This window comes from Bufo gargarizans, chromosome 10, assembly GCF_014858855.1.
Source record: "Bufo gargarizans isolate SCDJY-AF-19 chromosome 10, ASM1485885v1, whole genome shotgun sequence".
Classification (NCBI taxonomy): Eukaryota; Metazoa; Chordata; class Amphibia; order Anura; family Bufonidae; genus Bufo; species Bufo gargarizans.
This window is the reverse complement of record NC_058089.1, coordinates 64,226,316-64,248,971: the sequence shown is the minus strand read 5'-3', so window position 1 is coordinate 64,248,971 and position 22,656 is coordinate 64,226,316. Positions and strand designations below refer to the sequence as shown.

Below are 22,656 nucleotides of genomic sequence, written 5' to 3'. Positions count from 1 at the left end.
ACCAGTTCAGGTCTGAAGTCACTTTGTGAGGCTTACATAATAGAAACCACCCATAAATGCCCCCATTTTAGAAACTACACTAGTGGGTTCGGCTCATTGCGAGTCAGGGAGAGCTGCTGTTAGGAAAGAAACAGACAGTGTAGGGAGATTGTGTTCTCAAATTACTCTATCTAGAGACGTTTCAAAGACCGAAAAGTCTTTTTAAGGACTACTGAGTGTTGGCAGCAATTTAAAGTGCAGATTTGTACCTTTTTAAAAAAAAAATTATTGCATTAATACCCATTAATCTCAGTGCTCTGCATTAGAATTCAGGGCCATATATTGGGATATAGTAAAAATCCATATACAGTACAGACCAAAAGTTTGGATACACCTTCTCATTCAAAGAGTTTTCTTTATTTTCGTGACTATGAAAATTGTAGATTCACACTGAAGGCATCAAAACTATGAATTAACACATGTGGAATTATATACCTAACAAAAAAGTGTGAAACAACTTGAAAATATGTCATATTCTAGGTTCTTCAAAGTAGCCACCTTTTGCTTTGATTACTGCTTTGCACACTCTTGGCATTCTCTTGATGAGCTTCAAGAGGTAGTCACCTGAAATGGTCTTCCAACAGACTTGAAGGAGTTCCCAGAGATGCTTAGCACTTGTTGGCCCTTTTGCCTTCACTCTGCGGTCCAGCTCACCCCAAACCATCTCGATTGGGTTCAGGTCCGGTGACTGTGGAGGCCAGGTCATCTGGCGCAGCACCCCATTACTCTCCTTCATGGTCAAATAGCCCTTACACAGCCTGGAGGTGTGTTTGGGGTCATTGTCCTGTTGCAAAATAAATGATGGTCCAACTAAACGCAAACCGGATGGAATAGCATGCCGCTGCAGTATGCCTTCAATTTTGAATAAATCCCCAACAGTGTCACCAGCAAAGCACCCCCACACCATCACACCTCCTCCTCCATGCTTCACGGTGGGAACCAGGCATGTAGAGTCCATCCGTTCACCTTTTTTGCGTCGCACAAAGACACGATGGTTGGAACCAAAGATCTCAAATTTGGACTCATCAGACCAAAACACAGATTTCACTGGTCTAATGTCCATTCCTTGTGTTCTTTAGCCCAAACAAGTCTCTTCTGCTTGTTGCCTGTCCTTAGCAGTTGTTTCCTAGCAGATATTCTACCATGAAGGCCTGATTCACACAGTCTCCTCTTAACAGTTGTTCTAGAGATGTGTCTGCTGCTAGAACTCTGTGTGGCATTGACCTGGTCTCTAATCTGAGCTGCTGTTAACCTGCGATTTCTGAGGCTGGTGACTCGGATGAACTTATCCTCCGCAGCAGAGGTGACTCTTGGTCTTCCTTTCCTGGGGCGGTCCGCATGTGAGCCAGTTTCTTTGTAGCGCTTGATTGTTTTTGTGACTGCACTTAGGGACCCTTTTAAAAAGTTTTCCCAATTTTTCAGACTGACTGACCTTCATTTCTTAAAGTAATGATGGCCACTCGTTTTTCTTTACTTAGCTGCTTTTTTCTTGCCATAATACAAATTCTAACAGTCTAATCAGTAGGACTATCAGCTGTGTATCCACCTGACTTCTCCACAACGCAACTGATGGTCCCAACCCCATTTATAAGGCAAGAAATCCCACTTATTAAACCTGACAGGGCACACCTTTGAAGTGAAAACCATTTCAGGTGACTACCTCTTGAAGCTCATCAAGAGAATGCCAAGAGTGTGCAAAGCAGTAATCAAAGCAAAAGGTGGCTACTTTTAAGAACCTAGAATATGACATATTTTCAGTTGTTTCACACTTTTTTGTTATGTATATAATTCCACATGTGTTAATTCATAGTTTTGATGCCTTCAGTGTGAATCTACAATTTTCATAGTCATGAAAATAAAGAAAACTCTTTGAATGAGAAGGTGTGTCCAAACGTTTGGTCTGTACTGTATATATATATATATATATATATATATATACACATACACACACACATATACACACACACACACACACACACACAAATTTCACTAATTCTGCACAGTTTTCTTGTCTGTGGTAGAAACTGTTTATTGCAGCGCATTGCATTTCTATACCGTCTGAGTGCTTGAGTGCTTCAATCCCATATATTGGGAAAAAGTGAAAATCAATATACGGTATATTTACAAATTTCACTGAATCTGCACACAGTTTTCTTGTCTGCGGCAGAAACCGTTTATCGCAGAACATTACATTTCTATAGCGTCTGAGTGCTTCACTGTAAAACAAAACATGCAACAGCTCTCTGCAAACCAAATAAAGTACACAAATGCATAATAATTGCTAGTGCTATACTTATAAATTAACGATACTTGGCAAATAATTTTGTACAAAATGATTTCAGCCCGTCTGCCGCACGTCAAGGCGATCTCTGTAAGACGGGTTCCTAACACTAAATTCTACCTGTTATGTGCCATGACGGCTACCATACAATTCAGGGATTGTAGGTTCCACATGCATGCTTTAATTTCTGTCATCTTTGGTGCCAAAATGGCCTCCATTATATCCAAGGAATGCAGGTACCAACATGCATGCAGAGCCCACTCCACACCACTCCTGGTGCCAAATGGCCACCAAAGAATGCAATGAGAGTCCACAATATACCTCTCCTGGTGCCAAATGGCTTCCAGTGAATGAGGGAGAGCAGGCTAAGCTATATACTCACACTAATTAAAATCAGCCTGTGGGGAGGACGAGCTGGTCGGGAGTGCACTAATGAGGTGTCAGACACACCTCCAGTACAAACTGCAAAGAAAAAGGGGGTCAAGTCAGCACATCCCAATATTGGGATGTGCTGACTGACCCCCTTTTTCTTTGAAGTCTGACTGCTTCAAGTGAAAATCGATATATATATATATATATATATACACATACAAATTTCACTGAATCTGCACACAGTTTTCTTGTCTGCGCTAGAAACAGTTTATCGCAGTGCATTGTATTTCTATACCATCTGAGTGCTTCAATCCCATATATTGGGAAAAAGTGAAAAATCTATATATATACAGTTGCAAGAAAAAGTATGTGAACCCTTTGGAATGATATGGATTTCTGCACAAAGTGGTCATAAAATGTGATCTGATCTTCATCTAAGTCACAACATCAGACAATCACAGTCTGCTTAAACTGAGGTGTCAGCCAACTGGAGTCCAATCAATGAGATGAGATTGGAGGTGTTGGTTACAGCTGCCCTGCCCTATAAAAAACACACACCAGTTCTGGATTTTCTTTTCACAAGAAGCATTGCCTGATGTGAATGATGCCTCGTAAAAAAGAGCCCTCAGGAGACCTACGATTAAGAATTGTTCACTTGAATAAAGCTGGAAAGGGTTATAAAAGTATCTCCAAAAGCCTTGCAGTTCATCAGTCCACAGTAAGACAAATTGCCTATAAATAGAGAAAGTTCAGCACTGCTGCTACTCTCCTTAGGAGTGGTGTCCTGTAAAGTTGACTGCAAGAGCACAGCGCAGACTGCTTAATGAGGTGAAGAAGAATCCTAGAGTGTCAGCTAAAGACTTACAAAAGTCTATGGCATATGCCAACATCCCTGTTAGCGAATCTATGATCGTAAAACACTAAACAAGAATGGATTTCATGGGAGGATACCACAGAGGAAGCCACTGCTGTCCAAAAAAAAACCATTGCTGCACGTTTACAGTTTACACAAGAGCACCTGGATGTTCCAAAGTAGTACTGGCAAAATATTCTGTGGACAGATGAAACCAAAGTTGAGTTGTTTGGAAGAAACACACAACACTATGTGTGGAGAAAAAGAGGCACAGCACACCAACATCAAAACCTCATCCCAACTGTGAAGTATGGTGGTGGGGGCATCATGGTTTGGGGCTGCTTTGCTGAGTCAGGGCCTGGACGGATTGCTATCATCGAAGGAAAAATGAATTCCCAAGTTTATCAAGACATTTTGCAGCAGAACTTAAGGCCATCTGTCCACCAGCTGAAGCTCAACAGAAGATGGGTGTTGCAATAGGACAACGACCCAAAGCATAAAAGTAAATCAACAACAGAATGGTTTAAAACAGAAGAAAATATACCTTCTGGAGTGACCCAGTCAGAGTCCTGACCTCAACCCGATTGAGATGCTGTGGCATGACCTCAAGAAAGCGATTCACACCAGACATCCTAAGAATATTGCTGAACTGAAACAGTTCTGTAAAGAGGAATGGTCAAGAATTACTCCTGACCATTGTGCACGTCTGATCTGCAACTACAGGAAATGTTTGGTTGAAGTTATTGCTGCCAAAGGAGGTTCAACCAGTTATTAAATCCAAGGGTTCACATACTTTTTTCCACCTGAACTGTGAATGTTTACATGGTGTGTTCAATAAAAACATGGTAACATTTAATTATTTGTGTGTTATTAGTTTAAGCAGACTGTGATTGTCTATTGTTGTGACTTAGATGAAGATCAGATCACATTTTATGACCAATTTGTGCAGAAATCTATATCATTCCAAAGGGTTCACATACTTTTTCTTGCAACTGTACAAATTTCACTGAACTGGCACATAGTTTTCTTGTCTGCAGCAGAAACAGTTTATCGCAGCGCATTGCATTTCTATACTGTCTGATCGCTTCAGGCCCATATATTTGGAGAAATCGAAAATCAATATATATATATATATATATATATATATATATATATATATATATATATATATATATATATACACACACACACATACACATACATACATACACACACACACATTTCACTAAATCAGCACCCAGTTTTCTTGTCTGCAGTTTAAACGGTTAATCGCAGTGCATTGCATTTCTGTACCGTCAGCCCCATATATTGGGAATAATATAGTCATAAATATAAATAACATCATAAAACAGTGTCTGTCCTGCAGATTACAATAATCTGTGGCTAAAATATACTGTCCAAAATCTGTGCTGTTCGTGTCATATACTGCCCTGTACCTGAAAACTGTCTTTTGTGGACAGTAAAAAAAACAAAAAAAAAAAAAAACTGCGTCACGACCAGTAAAAAATCCATAAATATGAAGGAGGCCAGCACTAAGGGACAGGGAAGTGGGCGTTATGCTGATGGTTCAGGCAGGGGTCGTGGCACTGGGCGCAATGAAACTGTGCCTGCTGCCAGTGCACCAAAAAAAATTTAAGTAATAAAACCGTACCCAGCTTCATGTCCAACTTAGCTAGGCAGCGCACGACAACACTGTCCAAGTCAGACTAGTGCGAACAGTTGGTCGGTTGGCTTGCTGACGATAATGCTTCCAGTCTGTTAAGCACCACCCTCTCTTCCACCAAGTCCAGTATCTGTAGCCAAGAGTCTGGCCAGCCAACTCCTCGCTCAGATCATCCTTCCTCCCATCATGGAGAGGCCTGCCAAACGAGTGATCCTACACTCGGATATTCCCAGGAGCTCTTTTCAGCTCCACTATTAGATTTGGCCCTCGCGGCCAGCAGGCTTGAAGAGGGATCTGCGATATTGTGCCCTGATTCCCAACCTCTTGGAGCTTTTTTTTAGGAAAGTGCAGAGGACAAAAGAGTGGTAGTTTGCAACCTGTGCGGTACCAAAATAAGCCGAGGCATGAACACTAGCAACCCTACCACCACCAGCATGATCCGCCCGCCACATGGCATTGAAGCACCCTACTAAGTGGGCCAAACGCCTGGGTCCACAATCTGGGTCTGTGGGTCACACCACTGCCTCCTCTTCCCCTGTGTTACGTGCTGTCCAATCCCCTGTCCAAGGCGCAGGCCCGGATGCCTCTCGCCCTGCACCTGGACCTTTGAATGAACCAGAAGCAACAACATCCACTTCCCTGTCCCAGTGCAGCATCCAAATGTCCATACCAGAGTCATTTGAACGCAATCGCAAATACCCACCCACAGGCCATAGCACTAAATTGCCAACTTTCAAAATTAATGGCTCTTGAAATGCCTTATAGGCCATATAGGCTTGTGGGCACTGAGGCCTTCCGCAGCCTGATGTCGGCCGTAGTCCCTCGGTACGCAGTCCCCAGCCACCACTATTTTTCATGGGGTGCCATGCCCACCTTACACCAGCATGTGTCCCAGAACATCACCCGTGCCCTGACCAATACAGTTACTGGGAAGGTCCACTTAACCACGGACACCTGGACAAGTGCTGGTGGCCAGGGACGCTACATTTCCCTGACCGCACACTGGGTGAATGTGGTGGAAGCCAGGAGTGAGTCGTACCCTGGGATGGCACAAGTGCTACCCACGCCCAGGATTGCGAGCAGCTATGTTACTGGCTCCAACCCCCACTTCTCTTCTGGCTCATCCTCCTCCACTTCCACCAGCCATCAGTCGCTAGCTGGAAGCAGTGTAGCACTGCTGTGGGTAAGCGTCAACAGGCCGTACTGAAGCTAATCTGCTTAGGGGAAAAACAGCACACTGACGCAGAGCTTTGGCAGGGTATAAGGGACCAGGCGTGGTTGTGTCTGACAATGGCTGTAACTTGGTAGTGGCTTTGGAGCTCGGCAACCTGACACACATTCCATGCCTAGCCCACGTCTTAAACTTAGTGGTTCAGCGGTTTATTAAAACATACCCCAATTTGCCAGAGCTACTAGTGAAGGCGCACCGCGTGTGTGCCCATTTCCGCAAGTTGTCCACAGTTTCAGCCGGCCTGTCAATGCTGCAGCAGCGCTGTGCTTCCAGCTCACCAACTGTTGTGCGACGTGAGCACACGCTGGAACTCTACGTTCTATATGTTGGCTAGGCTTTGTGAGTAGCAGAGGGCAGTTGTGGAATACCAGCTGCAACATGGTCGTCGCCTTTCAAGTCAACTGCCACTATTCACAAGCGAGGAGTGGGCATCAGACCTGTGTGAAGTTTTAAAAAAAACTGAAGAATCCACACAGATGGTTTGTGGCGATAACGCTATTATCAGCGTAACCATTCCACTGCTGTGTCTACTAAAACGATCGCTGCTCACAATTAAGGACGATGCTCTGAATGTGGCAGACGAGGAACTGGGGGAGGACATGTCACAGGGTGACACCCAGACCACCCACAGTTAGTCTTCTCAGCACGAATTGGACCGTGAAGAGGAGGAGGAGGATGAGATGGAGACTGTTGCCTCTGCTACTGAGGCTAGTACCCATGGAACTTTAATTCCATCTGTTCAGTGTGGATGGGCCGAAGAGGAGGAGGAAGAGGAGATGGAGAGTCATCCTGATGTCGACATCTTGCCTGTTGGCACTCTGGCACACAATGCTGAATTCATGTTAGGCTGCCTTAATCACGACACTCGCGTTATACGCATTTTAGATAACACGGATTACTGGTTGTTCACCCTTCTTGACCCCCGCTACAAAGAAAACTTCTCATCTCTCATTCCTGTGGTGGAGAGGACGAGTTAAATGGTGCAATACCAGAAGGTACTTGTTGAGAGATTGCTCCAGAATTTTCCATCTGACAATGATGGCGGCAGAGTCCGTACTTCCTTAGGCAACCGGGGAAGGGAGACAATGGAAACACACAGCAGTTCCAACAAAGGCAGGGCAACTCTCCAAGGCATGGGACACTTTCATGACACCCCGCCAGCAACCTCAACCTGAAGCACGGTCTAGTGGTACAAAGAGGGAAAAGTTTTGGAAAATGGTGAAGGAATACATAGCAGACCATGTCAGCGTCCTTAATGATCCCTCAGTGCCTTACAACTACTGGGTGTCCAAGCTGGACATGTGGCACGAACTTGCGCTTGGAGGTGTTGGCCTGCCCTGCCGCCAGCGTTTTGTCTAAGTGTCAGGGTTGGACTGGGACAAAAAATAGGCCCGGGCATTTTTGACCGAGCAGCCCAATCACATGACCCCCCAACAGGCCTCACCTCCTTGCAGTCTAGGGGCGGAGCTAAAACCGGAAGCACAATTGAGGGGCAGGGCCAGCCACCAGTAAGATAGGAAGGCTTCAGCGAACACACAAGCTTCTTTGGGGGTCCCCAGGTGACATTAGGGGTCTTAGTACGATCCGGCCACCTAATCCGGTAGAAAATGCAAGGAATTGACTGGACACAAAGCACAGCATGCAGCGGTTTATGTCCCGCTGATTCTCTGCATTTTTCCCAGATTGTGGCCGGATCTCTGCCTCACCCCATTATAGTTAATGGGGCTGGCGGGCATTCTGTCTGCATCCAACAGTGCCGGATCCAGTGAATTCTCAGCTGGAAAAGCCTGCCAGGGTCACTAACGCAGATGTGAAAGTAGCCTAATACAGCACCCCATACCTCTTATATCCAGTGACGTCTCCTCTGATGTAGATGTTCTCTTTCTTCATATTCTCCATTCAGACCAGACCACTGTGATAATTTCTTTCAGCCATCTCACGTCTCTGCAGAGTTTGAAAGACATCTTAGTTTCCTACTTTTCCATCATCCTCCAATTAACATCCCATCATAAAAAACTATACTGCAAAAAGAACTGTGCTAAGCTGATGCTGTGCCAGGGTGCCCCCCAAAGTCCCAACAATAGTAATGATTTATTTGCCAGAGTGCATTTAGTAGTAATAGTGCTCCTACAGTGCTCCCAACAGTAATTGTGTCCCACAAGTAATAATGCTCCCATAGTCCCCCAGTTGTAATAAAGCCCACCATAATGCCCCGATAGTAATAATTATCTTTATAATGTGTGACAGTAGAACCCCCCCCCCCCCCTTATAATGTGCACCAGTACAAAAAATGCCCCGTTGTGTGGCAGTAAAAAAAGAAATACCTCCTCTTAGTGCACCCAGTAGAGCTAATGTCCCCAGAGTGCCCTCATGTATTCCAATGACCCGTACTGTGTGCCACTACAAAAAACACTTAGTGCCACCAGTTGAGCTTAGGTGCCCATAGTGACCTTATAATTTGTGCCAGTATAAAATACTCCTATATAGTCCTCCCAGAAAATGCCCCCATAGTGTTCCTTCCCCGTCTCCATAGTGCGCTCCATAACGTGGCACTATAAAATGCCCCTATAGACTGCCCCACATAGATACCCCCATAATGCTTCTTTCCTCCCTTCCCCATAATGGCATCAAAATGGGTGCCAGTATTAAATGCCTCTATATAATGCTCTCATAGTGCTCTTGTCCCCCACTTCTCCATAGAACCCACCTATAATGCATGCCAGTATATAGGGCCCCCAGTAGATGCCCCTTCCCCTCTTCTCCATAGTGCCCCCCCATATGGTGCCAGTATATAGTACCCCCATAGTGCTTCCCCTCTTCTCCATAGTGCCCCCATATTGTGCCAGTATATAGGGCCCCATAGTGCTTCCCCTCTTCTCCACAGTGCCCCCGTATTGTGCCAATATATAGGGCCACATAGTGCTTCCCCTCTTCTCCATAGTGCCCCCCATATTGTGCCAGTATATAGGACCCCCATATTGTGCCAGTATATAGGGCCCCATAGTGTCCCCCCATATTGTGTCAGTATATAGTGCCCCCCCATATTGTGCCAGTATATAGGGCCCAATAGTGATTCCCCTCTTCTCCATAGTGTCCCCCCCATGTTGTGCCAGTATATAGGGCCCCATAGTGCTTCCCCTCTTCTCCATAGTGCCCTCCCATATTGTGCCACTATATATGGCCCTATAGTGCTTCCCCTCTTCTCCATAATGCCGACCCCCCCATATTGTGCCAGTATATAGGGCCCCATAGTGCCCCCCCATATTGTGCCAGTATATATGGCCCCATAGTGCTTCCCCTCTTCTCCATAGTGCCGACCCCCCCTATATTGTGCCAGTATATAGGACCCCCACCCCTCTTCTTGCCACAGTATAGTATAAAATTAAATAAAAACAATAAACTCATATACTTACCTCCGTGCTGCTGTCAGTCATGCGATGCAGGCCTCTTCCGGCCTGTGTCCCGTGCTGTACGGCTCGGGCGGCGAGCACGATGATATCATCGCTCTGCCTGCACCGTCCTCTGATAGGCTACAGGCCTAGTGCCTGTAGCCTATCAGAGGAATGGGCAAGGGAGACGCCTCTCCCCTGCTCCATTCATCTGCATCGCTGTCCTGAGGACGGCGATACAGATGAATATGGAGATGAGCGCTTCCACAATGGAAGCGCTCATCTCCACTCCTGCCTGGCTGCTGCCACATTATAAAAAAAAAAAAAAAAAAAAAAAAAAAAAAACTCAGCCGGCAACACACTCAGGCTAACGCTAAGCTGATTGTGTTCGGTCCGGCCCGGCCCATCGGGCAAATGCCCTATGGCCAGTCCGGCCCTGATGAGCATGTATTTAGTACTGCTGGTGGCATCATAACAGATAAGCGTATCAGCTTGTCCACTGGCAATGCTGACAGGTTGAACAGAAATGAACAAGACCTGGATTGCTCCTGACTACTCCACTCCAAAGGAACGCTGATCTAATGAGGAACAAACACGCAATTTAAATGCATGCATTACAATATACTCAATCCACAAGATTCATATGCACCCTTTTCACCTCCAAAAAAGGATATATGTTTGAATCTTGTTTACTCATGCTTCTCCTGTTCTATACAGTATATATGCCCTCAGTACAATGTTTTATACGGTCTGCTCACCTGTAGGCCCTCACTCCAAATGTTTCATACAGTCTGCTCACCTGTAGGCCCTCACTACAATGTTTTATTGGGTTTGCTCAACTTCAGGCCCTCACCCATAATGTTTTAGAGGGTAACCAGCAGGCCCTTGCTCCTGATTTTTAAGGGTCAGCAGCAGGCTATTAATAATTTTTAAAGGGTGTATATGATGTCCTCTATGTGTAATAAAAGGTGCATTGGAGTGCCTGTTCCTTGTATTTTTTGTCAGGCCTTTTACTTAGTGCATAGGCTGTATGAGTGTAGGAGTCTCACTACCTGAACAATTGTAGCACCATGTGAATGAGGCCCTCCTTTATGTGATATAGAGGCTGTATCTCTTTTTCCTTGTAATTTTTGGCAGCACTTACACTAGACAATTGAATCTACAGAAACAAATGTTTCCTAACCATTTTCCCTCTAAAAAGGATTTTTTTTTTGAGGGGGCAGGGTTTTGGGCGTTTTTTTTGTCAGTCTGTAAAAGTGGAGTACAACTCGGACAACATGGGTCCCAGCAGCGACATTGGTGTCCAAGATGCTTCCAGACATGGTCCCCCAGGGGGTGCCTGGTCGCCTCCCATTGACTTCCATTATACTCGGGAGATCGGCCGAGCGCACGAATATCGCGATGTGTTCGGACCGAACACTTTGGTGCTCACTCATCACTAAACTACACCCCTCAAGGTATTAAAAACTGATTTTCCAAACTTTGTTAACCCTTTGGGTGTTTCACAAGAATTAATGGAAAATGGAGATGAAATTTCAGAATTTCACTTTTTTGGCAGATTTTCCATTTTAATCCATTTTTTCGAGTAACAAAGCAAGGGTTAAAAGCCAAACAAAATTCAACATTTATTGCCCTAATTTTGTAGTTTACAGAAACATGCCATATGTGGTTGTAAACTGCTGTATTGGCACACAGCAGGGCGCAGAAGGAAAGGAACGCCATATGGTTTTTGGAAGGCAGATTTTGCTGGACTGGTTTTTTGACACCATGTTCCATTTGAAGCCCCCCTGATGCACCCCTTGAGTAGAAACTCCCAAAAAGTTACCCCATTTTGGAAACTAAGGGATAAGGTGGCAGTTTTGTTGGTACTATTTTAGAGTACATATGATTTTTGGTTGCTGCATATTACACTTTTTGTGAGGCAAGGTAACAAAAAATAGCAGTTTTTTTTTTTTTTGTTATTTAGAATGTTCATCTAACAGGTTAGATCATGTGGTAATTTTATAGAGCAGGCTGTTACTGAGGCGACAATACCAAATATGACTTTTTTGGGTGTTTGTTTCAAATTTTACATAATAAAGCATTTAAAAAAATTAAAATAAAAGATTTTTTTGTGTCTCCATATTCTGAAAGCCATAGTTTTTTTAACGACTTATGCAGGGGTTAATTTTTTTCGGTATGAGATGATGGTTTGATTGGTACTACTTTAGGGTGCATATGACTTTTTAATGTCTTGGTATTATACTTTTGGTGATGTAAGTTGACAAAAAAAAAAGCCTTTTTTGACACACTTTATTTTTTACGGTGTTCACATGAGGGGTAAGGTGATGTGGTATTTTTATAGAGCAGGTTGTTACAGATGCGGCGATACCTAATATGTATACTATTTTTTATTTATGTAAGTTTTACACAATGGTATTTTTTTTATTGTAAAAGTATGTAAGGTTACAAGTGGTACAAGACATTATCTTGATGACATTATAGAGACTTACACACCATTTTCCAAATAGTCTTAACTCATACAACAAGGTATTGAAAATCACATTAGTGGGAGAGGGGGAAAGGATAGAAAAAAAGGGGGGGGGGGAAACAAGGGTAGTGGTACAAGTTTCAATCTCAGTATATTCTTGTAGAACACAGGTACAAGATTAATGCACATCAGCACAAAGTATTATTAATACAGATAAACATACATAGATAAGACATGTCAAGTGCGGGTATAAATTATACTGAAACCAGAAAAAAGAACATGAAGACCATGCTTATGTACTGATGCAACCTACTTGTATTGCATTATAAGCTATCCCCTAGCACATTGCACATATTGTAGATGGTAACTTAGTAGCTGTCCAAGTTAGAGATGATAGACATATGTCATAGGTCCATCAGCAGCGTGGGGAATCGCGGAACAGTTTCCATGGACTCCACAACCTATGGAACTTGGCATGCGATCTGGATGCCCAACTAGCTAGCTCCTCCATCAGGAAAATTTGGTCAATTTTGTCATACCAGCTATTTAATGTCGGAGGGGAGGTATTGAGCCAATTTACTGGTATCAGCAACCTTGCTGCTTGGACTAGAAGGGTAGGTAGATCTAGTATCGAGGGCTGCCATGTTTTGGATGGTAACCATAAAAGAACTGAGTGGGGCGATAACTCATTTGTAGTTCCGCATATGTCATTTATTTTCTGTTCAATTTGTTCCCAAAATGAACGAATCAAAGGACACGACCACATGATATGGCCTAATGTTCCTTTCTGGGACTTACACCTCCAGCATGTATCATGTTCCATGAAGCCCATTCTAAAAAGCTTATGTGGGTCGTTGTACCACATGGTCAGTGTTTTAAAAGAGTGTTCTTGCACTTTTATGCATCTGGAGAAGCCATGCGATCTCGAGAAGATGACATCAATTTCCTGAGGAGAAAAAAGCCGGTTGAGATCGCTTTCCCAAGCCCTTATGAAGGCCGGAACACTGCTTCCTTTATTAGGTATTAAGCGCTTGTATAGAAGCGAAACACTATGTCTCGGGAGGTCATCATGAGATAAGAGCTGTTCGAACCAGGTTGGAACAGGAGTGTTAGTAAATTTGGTGGAGAGATTCTGACATACATTGAGAAATTCTAGATTTGCCAGGAAATCTCCTCCTTTGATGTATTTAGAGCTTAAGGCAAGAGTGTCTTCCTTTCGCCTCACTATTTGTAGAAGATCAGTTAACGCTACTGTCTTAAGACTGTCCCAAAATTGCGGAATGTCAACAACATCTGGTCTAACTAGATAAGGAGTGAATTTCGCCGGTAGGCGAACAGGGGGATCAGAGAGGAGATGAAATTCGGATTGGAGACTTCGCATGTTTAGGTATATACCTTTGGATAAACCCATGGGAGCAATACTTGGAGTAGCAATACCCCATAGTCCCGCTTGTTGTTTACTGGACATAAGGTCCAACTCTATATCCACCCCAAGTGGTCGGTAGCTGGGGACACAAACCTGCAACCAGCGTTTCAGCTGAATCGCCTTATAATAAAACTGTATATCAGGCAAGCCCATACCTCCATTCATACGAGTCCTGATTAATTTGTCATATGCTATCCTGGGTTTCTTATTTTTCCATAAAAATGAGGATAATACCCGCCTGACTCTTTTAAAGTACGAGTTAGGGATGTAAATGGGAACCATTTGAAGAAGGTACACAAGTTTTGGGACAATATATGTTTGGAGAAGGTTTTTGCGTCCAATCCAGGAGACCCAAGGTAATGTTAATGACTGGAGCTGAGTTTGAATTTTTGTCAGTAGGGGTAGATAATTTAGTCTAAATAAATTGGAGGGGTCCTTCGTGAGCTCAATCCCTAGATAGGTGAGGGAGTTTTCGTTCCATTTGAACGGAAAGGACGTTTTAAGATAGTGCATTGTATGAGGAGTCAGAGCAATGCCCATAGCTACCGATTTTGAGTAATTTATTTTAAAATTAGATAGGGTGCCAAAGGTAGAGAAGAGGTCCAAGATGTGAGGGAAGGCCTGTTTGGGGTTTGTTATCAATAACATCAAATCATCCGCAAAAGCTGCGCAAGAGGATCTAGAAAGATTTCCAATTACCCGCTGATTGGAGTGCTATCCACACAAGGTCCCAGAGGACTCATATCGGCTATCTATACGCACCTCATAACCACGAAGATGATTGCGTCCCCTCTGGGTGTAGAGGACAAATGGAGGCTTAGCATCCCGTCCCTTTCTGAGACTGAATGGGCCGAGGCGCTGGCAGCTCCCACAAGAGTTTCTCCCTCGGTTAATAATAAGATGATACAGCTACATATACTTCATAGGAGCTACCTCACACCGAGCAGGCTATTTCGAATGGGTAGGATGCAGAATGACAACTGCTTAAGATGTCAACAGCCCAATGCTAACTTCTGGCATATGATGTGGGAATGTAGAGCGATACAATGCTTTTGGAGGGATGTGACGGCCTTATTGTCTAACTTAGTGCCAGGTACTGTTCCTCTATGTCCCAAGATGTGCCTGTTGGGAGTTATTGATGAGGAGACGTGGTCTCACCACCACAGGATATTCCTGGAGGAAACTATTTCTGGCCAGGAAGGCGATAGCTCTTAGGTGGATGGCCGATAGGATGACTAATGTTAACCACTGGAAGCGGGTGGTGAACCAGATTATCCCTCTGGAGAAAGTGGTCTACATTCATAGGGGATGCCCCCAGAAATTTGAGAAAGTGTGGGGGGAGTGGTGCGCGTCCGCTAGTACGCTGAACTCTCGATAGCCTCTTATTTACGTTTAGCTATGCAGGCCTTGCTGGGAAATGTAGGTCTTCTCTGTAATTGCTTTATTATGCGTATATACCTTTTTTTTCTCCTTTGATCTTAATTGCCATAAATGATGTTGTCCCTGACATGAATGGTGGGAAATCATTTTCAGATTGGGGAATGGTGTCTGCCACGCAACCCTGCTGCGTCCAGGGGAAATAATTTTTGGGATTATGTACCACGGAATGTTTGTTTCCTTTGTTTGTTTAACGTCAACTTGCACGTTGACACTGTATACTCGCAATATTGACTTTATGGTCCGATCAAACTGTCATGTATGACAATATTGCAACTTTATACTTCAATAAAACGAGTTTAAAAAAAAAAAAAAGCTGCGCATTTATGTACAGTCTTATGCAGGGTCAGACCTTGAATATCTGGGTTGTCTCTAAATGCTTGAAGTAGCGTCTCCATCACCATTATGAACAAGGTAGGTGAGAGGGGGCAACCCTGTCTAGTGCCATTGGTAATGGCAAAGGATTTGGACAGGGTACCGTTAACTCTGACTTTCGCACTTGGATTCCTATATAGGGACATAATAGCTTTAGTGAACAGATCAGGAATTCCGAATCTGTGCAAAGTGCGCTGAGTGTAAAGCCAACTGACCCGATCAAAGGCCTTTTCCGCGTCGGTACTAAGTAACACCAATTGCTTAGAGTTTTTCCTGGCCCAGTAAATCGCATTTATAAGTCGACAAGATTGGAAATTGCCTTCCCTCCCCTTGACGAAGCCTGCCTGTTCTATATTGATAATACGGGGTATTATGGAACTTAGCCTAGTCGCGAGGATTTTGGCCCAGATTTTGACGTCAATGTTGAGCAAAGATATGGGTCTATAGCTGCCACAATCCCTTGTATCTTTACCTTCTTTTGGGATAATCGTGATTATTGCTTCTAACGCTTGCTTCGGAAGGCTCCCACCTATAGATAATGCTTGGCACCACTTAACCAATTGCGGAGATAATACGTTTAAAAATTTCTTATAATAACCTATGGGTAGGCCATCTGGTCCTGGGGCCTTGCCCAAGGGCATACTTTTAATAGTTTTCCGCACTTCCAGTTCAGAGATCGGTTGAAGCAAAGAGGAGCTGTCCTCCTGGCTAATTCTGGGGAGATGTAAAGAATCCAGAAAGCTGTCTATCTGATTCACTCTCACTGATTCAGACGTAGTGTGTTGTGTTGTATTTTCCTTCCCGCTATCTAGATTATACAAGGCCCCATAAAAAGAACAAAACTCATCAGCTATGGCTTCTGTCGATGAGACCAGTTTACCGTTCCTGGCTTTGATCGAGGAGACAAACTGGGCAGCTTTTCTTTGATTAACCTGATGTGACATGAACTTGCTTCCCTTATCACCATGTATATATTGTTTAAATTTTGTATATTGGTAGGCCTTTGCACATTTAATATTGAAACCAAAAAAGGGGCTCAGTCACATAACAACCGCAGGAGCACATTGCTGGGGCAGGGAAATAACATGAAAGACAGACATGCAATGTGACAATGCACTGCAATATATAATACAAAAATTGCATGGAAATAACAAGTGCTACACTATAAGTGCGAGATACTTGGCAAATTATTTTGTACAAAATTATTTGAGCCCGTCTGCCAAGCGTCAAGGCGTTCTCTGTTAGACGGGTTCCTACGCTAAATTCTACCTGTTAGGTGCCATAACGGCTACCATACACTTCAGGGAGTGTAGGTTCCACGTACCTGCATTGTAACCTACCTGTTGGGTGCCATGACGGCTACCATCCACTTCAGGGAATGCAGGCTGCACAGCAGGCCCACTCCACAACACCACCGGCGCCTAAAAGCCACCAAGGACCGCAGTGCGAGTCCTGGTGCTGTGGCTACAGTGAATCGCCTGTAGCCAGCAGAGCTGCGACATGACCTCCAAAGTCTCCAGACACATAGACTCTGTATATAACATATCTTTGAACCGAGTAAAGTCAGGAAAGATCTCGTTTCCCCAGAGGCTTACTGCTATTGGATGACCTTGATTTGGACGGGGTGGACCAGGCCTCTTGAATTAGCAGGTGTGGAAGTTTTGGAACCGAGATGTCCACTGCAAGCCAGTTATCCACTCTAATAGGAGGAATATCTAGGATCTTCCAGGCCTGGGGTAAGTCCTGCGGAGTGCGTACCACACAGCGGCGACCGTTTCTGGCGAATGTGACACCGAACGGGTACAACCATTTATACAAAAGCTTGTTGCTTCTTAAGTGGTCGGTCAAGGGTTTTAGAATCCTGCGTTTCGCTAGTGTTGATGATGCGATATCCTGGAACAGCAGGATGGCTGAATCCCCAATTTTGAGGTCAGAGCTCTTGCAGGCTGCTTGCAAAATGGCCGCTGTATCTCTGTAACTTAAAAGACCGCAGATCACATCTCTGGGGACTTCACCCTCCTTAGGTGTAGGGCGCAGGGAGTGATGTATTCTTTCAATCACGATCTTTGCAGCTCTGTTGTCTCCCAGCAGCTCAGCAAACAGAGTTCTGGCAGCAGCTTCCAGATTATCTGGGGTAATAGATTCGTCCATCCCCTTTATCCGTATGTTCTTACGTCGGCTCCTGTTCTCTTGGTCCTCTATCATGAGGAAGGCAGAGTTGAGAGAGGAGACTTGCGCTTCCAGTGCCGTAATTATGCTGGCGCTATGTGACACTATGTGGTCCTGTCGGGTCTCTAGCTGCTCGACCCGATTCCCCAGGGCACGCATATCATGTCGCAGATCACGTACCTCCTGAAGCAGAGGAGCCAAAGCCAGGGATAGTGTTTCCTTGAAGAAAGCTTTGGTAAGCATATCGGTGTCTGTCTGAGCTGTTTCTTCCTCCGGAGTGCCTGTGTATTCAACATCTCCATCTTCCTGGTCAGACTCCCGCTCAGCTTCTTTCTCCATGCGGCGGGCCGCCATCTTAGCTGCACGGGCCGGTGATAATGTCGACTTCTTACTGAAGAACCTGTCCATATCCCCTTGATTTTTCTTGGATCTTGGGGTATCAGGGGCATCTCTAGATCTATCTCTACCGATTTTGCCCATTTTGGATCAGCTTAAAGTGTGCAAAAGCTGTGTAATGTGGGTTTGATGGGAGAGAGCTCCTGCTCAGGCCTCCGTCTTGATCAGCGGTTAGGCTCCGCCCCCATGGTATCATTTTTTTAAACCAAAAATAAATAAAAAATCATGTTTTAGTGTCTCCATAGTCTGAGAGCCATAGTTTTTTTTATTTTTTGGGTGATTGTCTTAAGTAGGGTATCATTTTTGCGGGATGAGATGCTGGTTTGATTGTCGCTATTTTGGGGTGCATATGACTTTTGATTGCTTGCTATTACACTTTTTGTGAGGTAAGTTGACAAAAAAAAATGCCTTGACACACTTTTTATTTTAATTTTTTATGGTGTTCATCTGAGGGGTTAGGTGATGTGGTATTTTTATAGAGCAGGTTGTTACAGACGCGGCGATACCTAATATGCATACTTCTTTTTATTTATGTAAGTTTTACACAATGATATTTTAGAGACAAAAAAAATAATAATCATGTTTTAGTGTCTCCATAGTCTGAGAGCCATAGTTTATTTATATTTTTTGGGCGATTGTCTTAGATAGGAGCTCATTTTTTGCGGGATGAGGAGACGGTTAGATTGGTACTATTTTGGGGGGGCATTGCCTTTTTGATTGCTTAATGTTGCACATTTAGTGATGTAAAGTGACAAAAATGTTAGCACAGTTATTTCATTTTTTTGACGCTGTTCACCTGAGGGGTTAGGTCATCTGATATTTTATTGAGCCGGTTGATACTTTTCTTTTCTTCCCCATTTTATTTTATTTTTTTCTTTATTTTGGAAAAAGTATGCATTTTTTTTCTTGAAACTCAAAAACAAAGTTTTCAAAAAAATGTAAAACATTTTTTTACTTTATTTTTTTGTCCCACTCTGGGACTTCAACATTTGGGGGTCTGATCCCCTTTACAATGCATTACAATATGCATTGTCTGTAAGTGTATTATACAGTGTAATACACTTACAGCCTGCTTCCTGTGAAATCCAGGGGGCTGGATCTCACAGGCTGTCCCGGAAAGCAGCCACGATGCCTAAGGAAGGCATCGGGCTGCCTTACCTGCCTTCGGGTAACCCGTGACAGCAGCGCAGGGATCCGATGGCCGCTTCCTCCCTGCACGGACATCGCACGTGCCGCGGTCAGCGCTGATCGCAGCCGTGCAGGGGTTAATACGTCAGCGCTGGTTCTTTCACCGATGTCGGCGCATACAACAGGGGTCCAGCTATCAGTGAATGCCGGACCCCTGCCGCAGATCGGGCAAGCATAGCTCCTGCACCCGCCTGATCAGCTCACCGTACATGTACAGCGCTTGCCGTTAAGTAACGTCCGGTCCGGTTGTCTGAGCGTTAAGAGGTTAGACCAAAAGGTTCTCATCCATAAATAAAACATTTTTGCAATAGTCTTCTGGCTTGTCTAAGTAATTTTTAGCAAATTGCAGACGTGCAGCAACTATCTCCTAGCAATCCTGCCATGCATACCATTGTTGTTCAGTGTTCTCCTGATGGTAGACTCATAAAAATTTGTGGACTATTACTCGACTGTCTCTAGTTTTTTTTTTTGTGTTCTGCTAAAAAACTTAACCAAGTCATTAAGAAACATACAAAGCTGTCTTCTTCCAGCTGTATGACTTCATATTGCAGATCTCCTTCATCAGCATCATGTACATGTAAAAACACAAAATGCAATCGCACACTGCAACCAGCACTCTGCCCTGCCTTTATGCTGGATGTTGAATAAGGCATTGGTGTACATTTTGGCCAAAGCATAATAAGCCACTCACCACGTCAAGGTCGCCTTCATGAGTGGTCCCTAACACTAGTTCCTACCTTTTATGGGCCATGACAGCCACATAAAGTCCAGGGAGCGCAGGCACAGCATGCACGCCAAGCACACTCTGCTTTTAACCCCGTCCGGTGCCATTACAGCTTTCATCGGATCCAGGGATGCAAGTACTCACATGCATACTGAGCCCACTTTATACTTCTCCTGGAGCCTAATGGCTACTGGTAGGTGCTGTCTAAGCAGACTCAGTTTTATACTGACTTTAAAACCAGCCTCCAGGGGGCAGATTAACTTGACAGGTGTGCTTGACTGCTTGGAGATCGCCACGCCTCCAATACGTACTACAAAGAGAAAAATATGGAAAATTTCAGCCCGCACAACCCCTAGCAGGTGCAGATTGCTGTGGCGAAATAGAGATATAAATGTAAAAACACAAAATGCACTGCAACCAGCACTCTGCCCTGCCTTTATGCTGGATGTTGAATAAGGCATTGGTGTAAATTTTGGCCAAAGCGTAATAAGCCACTCACCACGTCATGAAGGCGACCTTGACGTGGTGAGTGGCTTATTACGCTTTGGCCAAAATGTACACCAATGCCTTATTCAACATCCAGCATAAAGGCAGGGCAGAGTGCTGGTTGCAGTGTGCGATTGCATTTTGTGTTTTTACATTTATATCTCTATTTCGCCACAGCAATCTGCACCTGCTAGGGGTTGTGCGGGCTGAAATTTTCCATCATGTACATGTAAACTACTAGATATGACATTTGGAAGATTTGATATTTGGTAGACATCACACGGTTTTATTATTTTCTAACTTTACAATGTTCTTCTCTATTCACAGGATATTACTCTAAGGGTCCATTCACACGTCCGCAATTTCGTTCCGCAAAACCCATTCATTTCTATGGGGCAGCATGATGTGCTGCCCGGCTCCGGAATTGCGGATCCGCACTTCCGGGTCCGCAATTCCGATCCCGAAAATAAATAAATAGAATAGGCATTTTCTATTAAGTGCCGGCGATGTGCGGTCCGCAAAACACACACGGACGTGTGAATGGACCCTAATAACAATGAAATCATGAACACAAGCTACTGGTACAGGAAAAATGCAACACACTTTCACCTAAATTAGCATTGTTACCTGCGGAGAATGTATACATTACCATTGCGGCATGCAACAGTAATGCGGTATTCTATATCATACTGTCCATTTACATCCAGAAGAGCCGGGATGCTGGGAAGACCAACCTGTAAGCATGACAACTATTATTTACAGTTTTATTAAGGCTTTCCTGCAATAAGTCTCTGTTCACATCATGCCTTCTGTCCTGACATAAGCCTCTCTCAGTAAGACTCTAATGTATTTCTTGTGTCATGAAGCGGAGGTGGACTAATCGTGTCACTGAAATTATTTTGCTTATAGGGTGTAATTTAAGTTTCCCCTGGTCTTCACACTTTAACTTTTTTGCAAGGAAAACACGGAAAAAAAAAAAAAAAAAAAACACACACACCTTTTAAAAGAAATATAAATACATTTTTCATTAGTTCATCTTAAAGTTACATAAAATCATCAAAAGGGAATATATGTGGCTGCAGACATACACCCAAGAGGACACAAGAGGGTGCTGTAAAAAAGTCATGGTAAGTAAACACAGTTCATGAACTTTATAAATAGCATATAAAGCCAATAATAACACTCCTATGATTAGTAAGAACGGTGAATAAAAATTCTGTATCAATAAAGTAGCAAGCACGTGCAAATAGAAATAATACCGAAAAAAAATCATAAGAAACCTTGGCGGCTCTACCGTAGTTTCAAGAATTTGACTGGTGCACTCCTGCGCGTTACCCACAATACCGTGAGAAAAAATAAGATAATAGAACAATATTTAAAGGGAAACTCTCTGGCAATTAATGGACCAACTAAAATGTAATCTTGACATACAACCCTTTTATTATTAATATAAAACAAATTGAAATTAAGCAATAAAACGTAAATACAAAAAAATAAAACCGATGAATGTCTTGTGAATGCTGGCAGCTCTGTGACAAATACAACCCTAGGTCGGGGTGTTGTGCACTCTGTATAGTAAACCCTAATTGTATAGGTAATCTTCCCCAAATATACAAAAATTTCAGGACTGACTACTGTAGGAAAAATTCAGCTGAATATAAACAGATTTGTACAAATCACTATTTTCATGGAGGTTCCTGTATATTTGAACACCTGTGGGGAATATAGTAAGGATTCTGCTGGAATATATGGATTTCACAATTTCACAGACGTCCCTCCACTCTTTGGGGTATTAAGTAATCGAAAAATGCTGCCAGCAAAATTAAAAACTCTTCTGGAAACGTCCTGTGATTAAACGGTAAATCAGGTGCATCATTCTATTTAAAAGTACCCGCTGTATGGGCTTCACACATGAAGAATTGTTGACAACTCTTGCGCGCTCAGTCTCTTATTGGAGCATGCGGCCCATATATTATTTGCACAAATATAATTGGAGCTTAGTTATAAGTACAGTACTTTACTGCTCGCCGAACTCCACATCGTCTATGAAGTTCATTCCTTTTTGTTCTTCTAGGACCTACACAACATCCCATGTGATCCACAAGCCTCCACATGGCGTCCCACGTGATAGAGGCGGTGGATATTCCCTGGGTCTTA

At 43.7% G+C, this 22,656-nt stretch overlaps 1 protein-coding gene and 1 long non-coding RNA gene across 3 annotated transcripts in view; one reads left to right on the top strand and one right to left on the bottom strand.

The window, feature by feature from the left end:
- Positions 1 to 22,656, bottom strand: part of BBS1 (Bardet-Biedl syndrome 1) — a 331,388-nt gene that overhangs the window by 105,338 nt on the left and 203,394 nt on the right. For both annotated transcript variants that reach the window (XM_044270034.1, XM_044270035.1), the window contains exon 9: positions 21,127 to 21,233. In XM_044270034.1, coding sequence (XP_044125969.1) covers positions 21,127 to 21,233 — 107 coding nt within the window. The remainder of the gene's footprint in view (positions 1 to 21,126; positions 21,234 to 22,656) is intronic.
- The window catches only part of LOC122920498, a 215,032-nt gene that overhangs the window by 105,794 nt on the left and 86,582 nt on the right, over positions 1 to 22,656 (top strand). The window lies entirely within an intron of this gene.